Source organism: Etheostoma spectabile, chromosome 13 (genome assembly GCF_008692095.1).
Source record: "Etheostoma spectabile isolate EspeVRDwgs_2016 chromosome 13, UIUC_Espe_1.0, whole genome shotgun sequence".
NCBI lineage: Eukaryota > Metazoa > Chordata > Actinopteri > Perciformes > Percidae > Etheostoma > Etheostoma spectabile.
In genome coordinates, this window is record NC_045745.1 from 3714560 (window position 1) to 3726556 (window position 11997).

Here is an 11997-nt window from a genome sequence, read left to right on the forward strand (position 1 = left end):
TGGGATGTTATTTACAGAAACCCAACAATTCCCATGAACAAATCCCAAATAAGAAATGTCAATGTTAATTTTATTTTTATAGCACATTTAAAAACAACAACAGCTGACCATAGTGCTGAACAGGGTCAATGCCGAATTCATAAATAACAAGTGTAAAATTTACTACAATGAAAGTACATCACAGGGAGACAAACAACAACACACAGGGAGACAAACAACAACACACAGGGAGACAAACACCAACACACAGGGAGACCAACAACAACACAGAATCCTTTGCTGATTGAGGCCCATTGTCTTTTCGGTTAGACATTGATGTCGTCTTCGTGTAAATCACCCTTTTTCTTCACCCTCGGATGTTTGTTTTCTTCTGATTCGGTGCAAGTTTTGCCCAGGCTAAATATCATCAACACACCCACACTCTTGCTGTGAATTTTCTCTCAATCGTAGATAATCATAGTATCCATGCAAGGCTCTATAAGTAGTGATTAAAATTTTAAAATGCACTCTAAAACCTATTGGTAGCCAATGAAGAGCCTTAAGCACTGGAGTAATGTGTGATCTCCTGCTGGTCTTAGACAAAAGTCTTGCTGCTGCATTCAGTACAACTTGCTGTGTGTGTGTGTGTGTGTGTGTGTGTGTGTGTGTGTGTGTGTGTGTGTGTGCGTGTGTGCGTGTGTGAGTGTGTGAGTGAGTGTGTGAGTGAGTGAGTGAGTGAGTGAGTGAGTGAGTGAAAGGGGCTTACGTCTTTAAGACTCTCAGTCTTGATTTAGGGTGAGAAGTGAATACCACTTTGAGTTGCAGAGTTTTGTAATTCCCAGAACCCTGTACTAACACGGGTTAGCAGAAGTGTGACAGTGGCTGTCTGTGCTCTGACCTCAGCGGGACCCGGGTGCATCTCTGGAGCGAGGACGGACTGGAGGCCGAGGTGGTGGGTCTGGACGACAACGGCTTCCTCCAAGTGTACAACAAGGAGCAAGGGACGGTCTCGGTGGAGCCGGATGGGAACTCCTTCGACATGCTGAAGAACCTGGTGGTCATCAAGAAGCATTAGGACCAAATTCAGCAAAATACAGAAGCATCGTCTCTTTCAGCAGACTGAACCAATACCCGAGTTATTTAGTCTGACAGAAAACTTTATGTAACTATATACATGTATCAGCTTTTTGAAATTGGTTAATACATCTCTGAATATGTTGCTGGTTTACAATGGGAGTATTGGTTAGCTTGTCCTTATGTTAACCTGACATAGTTTGAAGTAGTTGGGGTTATAAGTGGTAAGACATCCAGTGATGGTTACTGGGTTTAAAGGCAGCGAGTAGCACGTGCATCAGTGAGGGTTCACCAGCACATCCATCCCTTTTGATCATGACCTGCTGATTTGGGACCACCAGTTCAAACCATTACCTAACAACGTGCACTACTTTGGGAGCAATACGTCTTGTACCCCTCATCCAAACAGCTAACCATGAACAGGGATCATTGCAGCTTTTTGCTGAGCAAAAAATAAAGATTTCCACATAAATACTGGATGTTGTTCATGTCTTTTAAACTAACCAGCTTCTGTTCACCCACCCGGTCACAGCGGTTTTATAAAATCCCGATTGTCAAAGAAAATTTGAGTCAAAGTCTAAAAGGTACAGGGAGAGAGAAAGACCTGCTCCAAAGATCACAGTTATGTGTCCTAGTATCTCAAGTATAATTCAATCAGAAGTCCTACTGTAACTAATGTAAAAATAGAAATAGTAGCTTAGATATATGTCACATTTTGACAGTTCCACTGAAAGGATGTCCTGAAAAATAGTCTAGAGGCAGATTTTGTATTGGGTTGCATTATAGTTTACCGGTGTACCTAATGGGGGCTGACCAATCATCGGCCTGGCCGATATTTGGCAGTTTGCACGTTATCTGTATCTCTGTTTTATTTGACCGATGACAAATCAAGTTAATTGATTAAAAAGTGCGCTACTTCGGCTCCGCTACAGCTCTGTTAGCAGACACCTGCAGACAAACTGTTAGCATATTAAAACTTCAAGAAGCATTGATTATTAGGATTGTTTTTTCTAGTGCATCCATTAGTGGAGGATAATACATGTTTGGGTGTAGACCCGGGGTTGTGTTCCTACAACTCGGTTACCCTCAGCAGTTCGGTCACCACCCCTTAAAGTTAATACACAAAATGGTCTCACATAGTTTGGAGATATAAAATTGCAATACTGAAAGGGAAGAAAAAGTCTGTGAGCTATAACAACAGGTAGATTTAGATTTAGATATATATACAATATAGACTGATAAAAAGTCAGTGAGCTATTACAACAGGTATATCTAGATTTAGATATATATACAATATAGACTGATGGAAAGTCTGTGAGCTGTTACAACAGGTAGATCTATATTTAGATCCATATACAATATAGACTGATAAAAAGTCTGTGTGGCTAGTGGATTTTAAAACACTACCGGTGTCTAGATTCCATCTGGGGGGGCTGATGGTTCTCTACCCCTATATACTGTTCATATACACGAAAGATTCATATAGCAATGAAGTCTAATCGCCTAAGACTTTGTGCATTTTTATTGAGCTGTACAATAAACCTTATTTGCATATCTGGAAACATGTCTCTCCTGATAGAAATAACAATATGCACGCTTATCACTTTATCCCAAGCATGTGCTCAGGATATGTTTTGGCAGTGTGAATCTAACTGAATGACTTTTCTCAGATCTAGTAGTTGTAGTTGGACCCTTCGACTTCCTTAGAAAGATTAATGTTTTAGCTTTTTGAGCTTTAGCTTTTTTGCATAATGCTTTTATTGAATAAGTTGCATTTTCTTGATTAAGCTCTCCGCTTCACCAACCTAATCAGCAGTCACTCTCATAACTTTACATTCAATTATCAACAACTTTCAGAATTGTTATTTTTTTCCTAATGGTAAATACATTCACCCTCATGTTGTCCTTGGGTCAAATCTGACCCGTTTAGAAAAAGTTAAAAAAAACTTTAACAAGAACTAAAAAATGTCAACAATAAAATTATCAAAAGACCTTGGCAAAAACATCCAAAAAAGCACCCAGAATATTGAAAAAGTGTCAAAAACGACTGAAAAGCAATAATAATGTTGAAAAACAGTGACCATTTTTTCCTGGTTGACTGGAAGACAACACAAGGGTTAAAAAAAAGCGACTTTACCACTAAATTGAAGAGTACCTGTTTTGGAGCTGAACACAGTGCTAACTGCAGAGGAGAGGATGGATTTCATCCGGAGTCTTTGAACAGCACAACGATTACTGCATCAATACACCGGGCACTGTTTGTATACGTGGTGGTAACGTGTGTGTGTGTGTGTGTGTGTGTGTGTGTGTGTGTGTGTATGGGAGGCGGTCAGTCCCACAGCTACTTGATGACAGGTCATTTGTCTTCAGCACCTGGGCCTCCTGGCTCATCCTCCCCAGATGAAGTGAAAATGTCAAATGAAACATGCAAACGGCTGGAACTGCATGCAGCCTCTTCCCTGCATCTCGGCCAATGTGGAAGTCATCACGGTTGCAGTATATTCTGTAAAATACAGAGAGAAACCATATTAACACAGTCTGGATTAGCTTAGAGGTTTTTGGCTTTGGTTACAATGACATGACTGAGCTAGGATTTTGTAACTGGGCGTGTTTGTGCATGTGAATCCAGTTTTAAACCTCAACAGGCATGTATTACAGTTGGTGTTACAAACAGCTAAAACTAACCAGAGATTGTATAATAACGACACACCGTTAACATCAACCCCACTGGCTCATTTTCCTTGGGTATAGTGTTTAATGTGAGAATGAGACAAAAACTTGCGTGGATGAGTGCATGTCTTTCCTGCTGTGTTAATCTGACTCACCCAGAATCTGCATGGTTTCTCATCTGAAGATGGCTGCGATCGCCACGTAGCTCCGGGTCTGCTCCTTCGGCGTCTTCGCCGGACCACCCCCGCTCTTCCTCATGGTCCAGGTTTTAAAAGTTGTATTTTACAAACGTTTGTGAGAAAACAAAAACAGTCTTTCAGCGTCTTTGTCTTTAGGAGTGTTCTCTGAGTAGAAATGTCTGGGCTCTTTTTCCCAACCGCTCCCAGCCGGAACTCAATCTCCTCAATGGATCACTTCCTCATCATCTTCACACCTGCTGCCTTGGCTACATCAGATCAACCAACATGCTAGTGTGGAAGTTCTCAGACTCGACCAAATTCGTACTCAGTATTGTCTCAGTCTTGGATGTAGAGGACTCAGGACCCTGTCTGTGTATCATGTGATTTATGTCTTAAAGTGCTCATATTATGCTCCTTCAGGTTCATTATTGTATTTAGAGGTTTACCAGAATAGGTTTACATGGTTACATTTTCAGAAAACACCATATTTTTGTTGTACTGCACATTGCTGCAGCTCCTCTTTTCACCCTGTGTGTTGAGCTCTAGGTTTGAGCTAAAGAATGAGACATCTTACTTCTGTTCCATCTTTGTTGACAGTACCTAGGTAAGGACTACTAGCCAGTCAAAAGCATAGTATAAGTGGCCCGGCCCGTACCTAGGTAAGGACTAAGCTAGACCATTCAGAACAGAGTATGAGGCCCTGACAGTACCTAGGTAAGGACTACTAGCCAGTCAGAAGCAGAGTATGAGGGTCCTGACACTACCTAGGTAGACTCTACCAGTCAGAAGCAGAGTATAGGGCGTCCCTGACAGTCCTAGGTAAGGACTACTAGCCAGTCAGAAGCAGAGTATGAGGCGTCCCTGACAGTACCTAGTAAGGACTACTAGCCAGTCGAAGCAGAGTATGAGGGGTGCCCTGACAGTACCTAGGTAAGGACTACTAGCCAGTCAGAAGCAGAGTATGAGGTGCGTCCTGACAGTACCTAGGTAAGGACTACTAGCCATCAGAACAGAGTATGAGGGGTGTGCTCGACAGTACCTAGGTAAGGACTACTAGCCAGTCAGAAGCAGAGTATGAGGGCGTGCCCTGACAGTACCTAGGTAAGGACTACTACCAGTCGAAGCAGAGTATGAGGGTTGCCCTGACAGTACCTAGGTAAGGACTACTAGCCAGTCAGAAGCAGAGTATGATGTCCTGACAGACCTAGGTAAGGACTACTAGCCAGTCAAAGCAGAGTGATGAGGGCCCTACGTACCTGTTAAGGACTACTAACGCTCAGAAGCAAAGTATGAGGGCCCTGACAGTACCTAGGTAAGGACTACTAGCCAGTCAGAAGCAGAGTATATGGCGTGCCCTGACAGTACCTGGTAAGGACTACTAGCCAGTCAGAAGCAGAGTATGAGGCGTGCCCGACAGTACCTAGGTAAGGACTACTAGCCATCAGAAGCAGAGTATGAGGGCTGCCCTACGTACCTAGGTAGGACTACTAGCCAGTCAGAAGCAGAGTTGAGGGCGTGCCTGACAGTACCTAGGTAAGGACTACTAGCCAGTCAGAAGCAAGATAGAGGGTGCCTGCCAGTACCTAGTAAGGACTACTAGCCAGTCAGAAGCAGAGTAGAGGGTGCCTGACAGTACCTAGGTAGGACTACTACCAGTCAGAAGCAGAGTATGAGGGTGCCCTACAGTACCTAGTAGGACTACTACCAGTCAGAAGCAGAGTATGAGGGCCCTGACAGTACCTAGGTAAGACTACTAGCCAGTCAGAACAAGTATGAGGGCGTGCCCTGACAGTACCTAGGTAAGGACTACTAGCCATCAGAACGAGTATGAGGGTCCTGACAGTACCTAGGTAAGGACTACTAGCCAGTCAGAAGCAGAGTATGATGGCGTGCCCTGACAGTACCTAGGTAAGGACTACTAGCCAGTCAAAGCAAGTATGAGGGCGTGCCCTGACAGTACCTAGGTAAGGACTACTAGCCAGTCAGAAGCAGAGTATGAGGGTCCTGACAGTACCTAGGTAAGGACTACTAGCCAGTCGAAGCAGAGTATGAGGCCCTGACAGTACCTAGAGTAGGACTACTAGCCAGTCAGAAGCGAGTGTGGGCCCTGACACTACCTAGGTAGGACTACTAGCCAGTCGAAGCAGAGTATGAGGGCGTGCCCTGACAGTACCAAGGTAAGGACTAAAGCCAGTCAGAACAGAGTATGAGGGCCTGACAGTACCTAGGTAAGGACTACTAGCCAGTCAAAGCAGAGTTGAGGGCGTGCCTGACAGTACCTAGGTAAGGACTACTAGCCAGTCAAAGCAGAGTATGATGGCGTTCCCTGACAGTACCTAGGTAAGGACTACTAGCCAGTCAGAAGCAGAGAATGATGCGTGCCATGCTAGCATTATAACGTGTAAAGGCTGGACTACAATAGAGCTGTTTGGAACGGTTTGTGAACTGCGTTTTTTTGACTTTGTAAACCTATAACATGCACAGTAAAAGATATATAACACAATAAAGGAAAGAGGAAAAGACAAAAAGCATAAGATGAGCACTTTGTTACTGTTAAACCCCTCTCCACTGTGGAACCTCTGATAGAAATCATGACCAGAGCTATAGAAATAAAACCATGAACCACAGTTTTTCCTTTAAAAAAAATGCTTTATTTTGTTGTTGAGAGACATGTTTTCATGATACCAATTCCAATATCCCAACTCAGCCTACTGAGATGAGTGTTTAACGGCTGCTGACTTACATTCTGCTAAACACACACCCACTCTCTCTGCACCATACTGTGTGTGTGTGTGTGTCAATGCCTGATACGTGATTGAAGTTAGGCAATAAATAAATAATGTTGAATAAATAGAGCACTTAAAGAAAAAAAAATCCTTTGCCTTGTAAATATAATGGGATTTCCTCTTAAGAGCTGCTGTGCCGGAGGCCTGTTGCTGCACCTCAACACACACACACACACTCGCACACACAGTTACACACTGGGTCAAGTGCAGGATTTACAAATCTGTTTATTTGCCAAAAAAATGGAGATAGATTTTTTAGTTTATTGATGTATGCTTGGCATCAGTATGGAACCTATTAAGTTAGACATGGTATGTCCATGTATGTTAATTTTAATAAAATGGAAAAACAATATTTTATTTAAAAACGAAACAAGGTTCAATCAATATATAATGTTTAGGCCCTTAGTTTGGGTTGTATAATAATAATAATAATAAAGGAAAAAGTGACTATGATTCCTGTGAAAGCTGTATTGCATTGCATATATTGCATAAATTCTATAGAACATGTTCAGGTTGGTCTTTTAAAGGACGTACAACTATCCTGCAGGAGTGCAAAATGAACCCTCAGGGGGGGTTTAGCACAAAATTCTGGGCCCTCTCCCCACATCCACAGCTATAGCATCTTTTTGGGCCCTGGGTGCTCACTCCCCTTTCACCCCCAGTCCGACCCTGGCTGGAGCCTTTGAAGCAGTCAGAGTTCTGGCTTTGAGAGTCTCTGGAGCTTCCGTCCTGCATGGGTCACCTCTCGTTTGTGATGATAACGGATGTGCCGATGTAATGTGGGATCTCTCTGTGGCTGTCGGGGGACGAGCCCGAGCTGGGACTCTGGCTCTGGCTGTTACAGCTGTAAGAAGCCGTCTCTTTACCGCGGCAACTGTGGCCATCTGCTATATGGCTCAGCGTGGTGAAAGCGGGGGCTTTAATTGAACCGTGTTTGCCCAGGACCTTATGGAAGTTCAAAGACATGTATGGAGCTTGGGCTGGAAGGCCCACCCCGACCCCCATACCTATGAACATCCTCCGGTCGTCCCCAGCAGCAGCTCTGGGCTGCAGCAGCTCAGCGGCTGCTCCGTACTGCTGGTGCTGGGGGCCGTCGGCCGGGTGTGGATATCCTGGGGGGCTGTACGGCGCCTCCATCATGCACCGCCTCCTCCTCTGCTCCACAGGGAGAAGCTGGCCCCCACTGTGCAGCGGGCCCTGCTCAACTTTACCCCGTACCAGACCGCTGAGCAAAGGGCAGGCAAGGGCCCGGTCCCCTCCGGGCCCCTCTCCACCTCTCGCGTGATGTTGGACCTCCGGGTTTAAAGGCTTGCCGTCCTTGTTAGCGTGAGGACGGGGGTGTGGACAGACCTCAGACACCTTGTCGTGGACGAGCATGTAGTGTTCGTAGGGTTCTTCCTTCAGCCTGCTGGTGGCATGTGGGTTGGTGTTGCTGGGGCAATCATGGTAGAGGTCATCAGGGTACCTACGGTCAGCTGCCAGCCCGGGGCCTGGGGGGGGGGACAGTATTCATCAAGGGCTGAAATCACACCAGAACATCTGGAGTGACAGCAGCAGGCATTGTGTTAATGAAGCTGGTCAAAAGATGTCTGAAGAGATACATTTTATCAGAAGTGGAACAAGTATTCAGATCATTTACATAAGTAAAAAATACTAATACCACACTGTAAAAAAATAAATTCTGCATTGAAAATGTTGCTAAAGTAAAAGTACTCAATGTAAGTCAATGTCAAAGACCAGCACAGTTTTATGTGTCTGTAAAATGTTAAAATGTTGAATGAGCTGTTGAGTTTCAAGCTGCCAGAACTTTGTGAGAAAAGGAAGTTAGTAGAGAAAAAAATGCAACTTTTGATTCTGAACAGAATATACTGTTTATAAATGACAAAAAGCCAAACACTTGTTTTAAATACACAGAACTGATTAGCATTTTCATTGAATCTGCTAAAACCAGGGTCAAATTTGACCTATTTAAAAAAAAAAAAAATAGTCTTTATCAGAGAATTGGGTTTCTTTCAAACAAATTTTAAGAAAAATAACACTGATTGTTCCACACAACGCTCTTCAAAAAAATAAAGGAACAGTCCACTACTTTCTTTAAATCTGGATGAAAAATGTATGAAAGTGACCAAATTGTCAGCAAAAGCTTCAAAACCATGGGGGGAAAAAACACAAAAACAATAAAAGGCGCAGAAAAAAGTGACAAAAATTTTGAAAAAGACAACCACAAATCTTTAAATAATAAATATATGTAATTCAAAAAAAACAAACAGACAGTGGCACTGTCGACAGGAGGACAACCCAAGGGTTAATGGTCTCATCATCTCAGCTGGAGTAACTGAAGATGTCAGATGAATGTAGTGGAGCAAAAAGTAGAATATTTCTCTCTGAAATGTTGCCGAGTAGAAGTACAAAGTGGCATTTCCGAAAAGACTCAAGTATCAAATGGGTTCTTTAGAGCAATACTTGAGTATATGAACTTACATTCCCCCACTGCATTTTTTAAATAGTGGCATGATGTTACACTAATATCCAGGTTTATGTTTTTGTCCACCAAAACTTAAAACTATGAAGTGGCGACACATTATTATTCTCTGTGATGGGGCCTAACGTCCACACTGAGCAGCATTCCACCTTTAAACACTCTCCCAAGTACACATATCTTAAAAACCACAGGCATGCCTGGTGTGTGGACATGTGTGGATTTCTAAAATGTGCTAAACCTTTTTAATGTGGCCAATGTGCTTCCTGTTAGCACCAAACTGCTGCTGCTGGTTGACCATTTCAGTATTTTGTTAAAGTTGCCATTAAAGAAGGTCTAAATTATATCCAGACCTACGTGCAACAGCTCCACACTGACTCTGTATGGATATCATAGAACATACAGGACACTGCACAAATATATTACAGGAAACAATATATTCTTAATGCTAAACGGTGCAGTGTAAGCTGTATAATGAGTGATGATCAGGACATCTGTGAATCAATAAAAGTCTTATTGCTCATACCATGACCTCAGAACAGAAATGGCAGATCATGACTGTGATTTTAAAAAGCAGGTTATGTTCCATGTCATATTCCAAACATGATTAACACCAGTCACATTAAAAAAAAAAAAGAAGTCGAGTAAAGTTAAATAAAGTTCAATTTATATATATGTTTAAAAATGATTATAATTGTCAAGCAGTACTATAAGGAAAAGAGCGATATCATTGGGGGCGCATCAATCAATCAATCAATCAATCAATCAATCATGTCCCATCAGTTATTATGGGGGTAAAAAAGACGTTTCATAACAATATTAGACTTAGCCTTAATGACTTTACCAATGCCAGTTTAATCTTCTTTCCTGATTTTTACAAAGCCTTTAATACCATAGGCATAACTTTATTTTTTCTTAGCATAAAAACTTGGCTTTAGTGACGTCTTTTGTGAAATATTTAGGAAGACATATGCAAACTGTAATATTCTATTAGGTCAAAAAGAGAGGAAAATCTACAAGAATTAATTTAGGCTGAGAAATTAGACAGAGCTACTCTGAATTGCTGTTTTTGTTTCCACAACTTCTTACTACACTTAGTAACTTAAAAATTGTAAAATAGAAGGGACTTCTATTTCTTATTAAGGAATTCCTATTCCTATTAAAAAAAGCAAGTCAAGTAAGTATTGCTTTAGACCTTTTTTCGTGTCATAGTCGGAAAAGCACAGATTTATTCATAACCATAGATGATGGCTGCATTCCATTTAGGAGAGGCCCGGGTGTTGTGCATGCCGACTCACTGAAATAGCTCACTGGGACATTTGATGGAATTGAGCCATTATCAAGGTTATCAATTTCAGCTGAGCTTTTCCTATTATGACAAGTCAAAATGTCTGCTGTGAAAAAGGTCCATAGGCACCAGCATTGATGATTTGAATCAGCTGTAATTGTCAAAACCCGTGAAAACTAGCTAACTTAAAGGCTCTGAACACCCACACAGGTGTTTCCAGTTAATGTGGCTGTGACCTTTTCCCAGGACTGTGTGGCTGTGTGTGGACTGATTGATTGACATCTTCCTGAGTCAGCTGTTAGCTCTGTTGCACCTGTCGGGGCGGGACAAATGACAGATTTATCATTCTTATTGGTGGATGAAGATTTGGGACCTAAAGGTTCTTATCTAATGCTGCGCTCCAGGCAACAAGAACCTGTGTTTTCACAACCTTCTACCGGTGAAAGCAGTAACTTACTACTCGTGAACTCCTACCAGATCGTTAGACTCCCAGTTACAGTTTTTGACGTCAAACACAACAACAATGCCGACCCCTGTTGATGCTGTCAACTGTATTCACATTCATTACTCAGGTAGAAGTTTAGATACCGTTGAGTGTTGACCAGTGATTTTAGAATTTTACAACAGAGGCCAATAGTTGTTTAGGTACCACCTTTGTGGCTTGGAAACAGATGAGCTGTTTTCCAAAATGAGGGCAACATGTAGGCAACATGTAATAAATACAGGATCCACAGATTGTGCAATGACCTCTTAATGAGGTTTAATTGTGGTTCCTTTGTTAGATAAAGAGTATACCTGTGTATTTGTTGGGTGCTGGGGGGCTGCTGATGTTCCAGCCAACAGACCCTCTGCTGTGCAGGGAGCCGATGATCTGCTGAGCCAGCTGAGAGGACGGGCCTGAGCTCGGCATCTGGCTCTGAGCGTCCAGATGTCGGTGATTGTAGGGATAGCGCAGGGTCAGGTTGTAAGTGGGGCCGCAGCCGGACACCTGGCCCGCTTCAGGGCTCAGGCTGGAGCTCCTCTCCCTGCAGGGGGTCAGCGGGTACGGGGATCGCTCCTTCCACAGCCCCCTCTGGGGGGAGCAGCTCAAGCGGTCCGGCTGGAAGACGCTAGCAGCCTGTTGCTATCCATGGACAAACACAAAACAGCATAATGAAGGTTACTGAAAACAAAACTACTGCTGCAAACGCAGCTCAAGATTATATTATTTTTATTATAGCTATAGCATGTAGTTTCAATTCCTTGAATGCACCATATGTTCATGGGGACACAAACCATTTCCCATCATAACTGTGTGAAAACATTCACCAAGTGGAAGTCCCACCTCAGGATAGGGAGCTGCTCTGGGTTTGGGCTTCATCTTGACTGCTTTGGTTCGGAGGTGTTTGCGGTGGTCCTGGGTGGAAGGGACACCGAGACCTGGCTTAGTGGCTCGACTCTGGTCTTCGGATAACTGCATACCCTTGCATTCGATGTCGCTGTGAGCAAACAAGCAGGCTCTGTGTAGCTTTTTACCATTTAACTGTAGGTTAGACATGGATT

General features: G+C 43.0%; 2 protein-coding genes across 4 annotated transcripts in view; one reads left to right on the forward strand and one right to left on the reverse strand.

Annotated features, from left to right (window-relative positions):
• hlcs (holocarboxylase synthetase (biotin-(proprionyl-CoA-carboxylase (ATP-hydrolysing)) ligase)) overlaps positions 1–10913 on the forward strand; it is a 50532-nt gene extending 39619 nt beyond the window's left edge. For 2 of the 3 annotated variants that reach the window (XM_032533710.1, XM_032533712.1), the window contains one exon: positions 883–1521. In XM_032533710.1, coding sequence (XP_032389601.1) covers positions 883–1054 — 172 coding nt within the window. In that variant the 3' untranslated portion in view covers positions 1055–1521. Of the gene's footprint in view, positions 1–882; positions 1522–10901 lie in introns of those variants that run through there. The other variant, XR_004334665.1, reaches the window with a different exon arrangement.
• Positions 6894–11997, reverse strand: part of sim2 (SIM bHLH transcription factor 2) — a 22917-nt gene continuing 17813 nt past the window's right edge. The window contains exons 9-11 of the mRNA XM_032533713.1: positions 11780–11933; positions 11251–11578; positions 6894–8178 (exon numbers count right to left, since the gene is read on the reverse strand). Of these exons, the coding sequence (XP_032389604.1) occupies positions 7427–8178; positions 11251–11578; positions 11780–11933 (1234 nt within the window). The 3' untranslated portion in view covers positions 6894–7426. The remainder of the gene's footprint in view (positions 8179–11250; positions 11579–11779; positions 11934–11997) is intronic.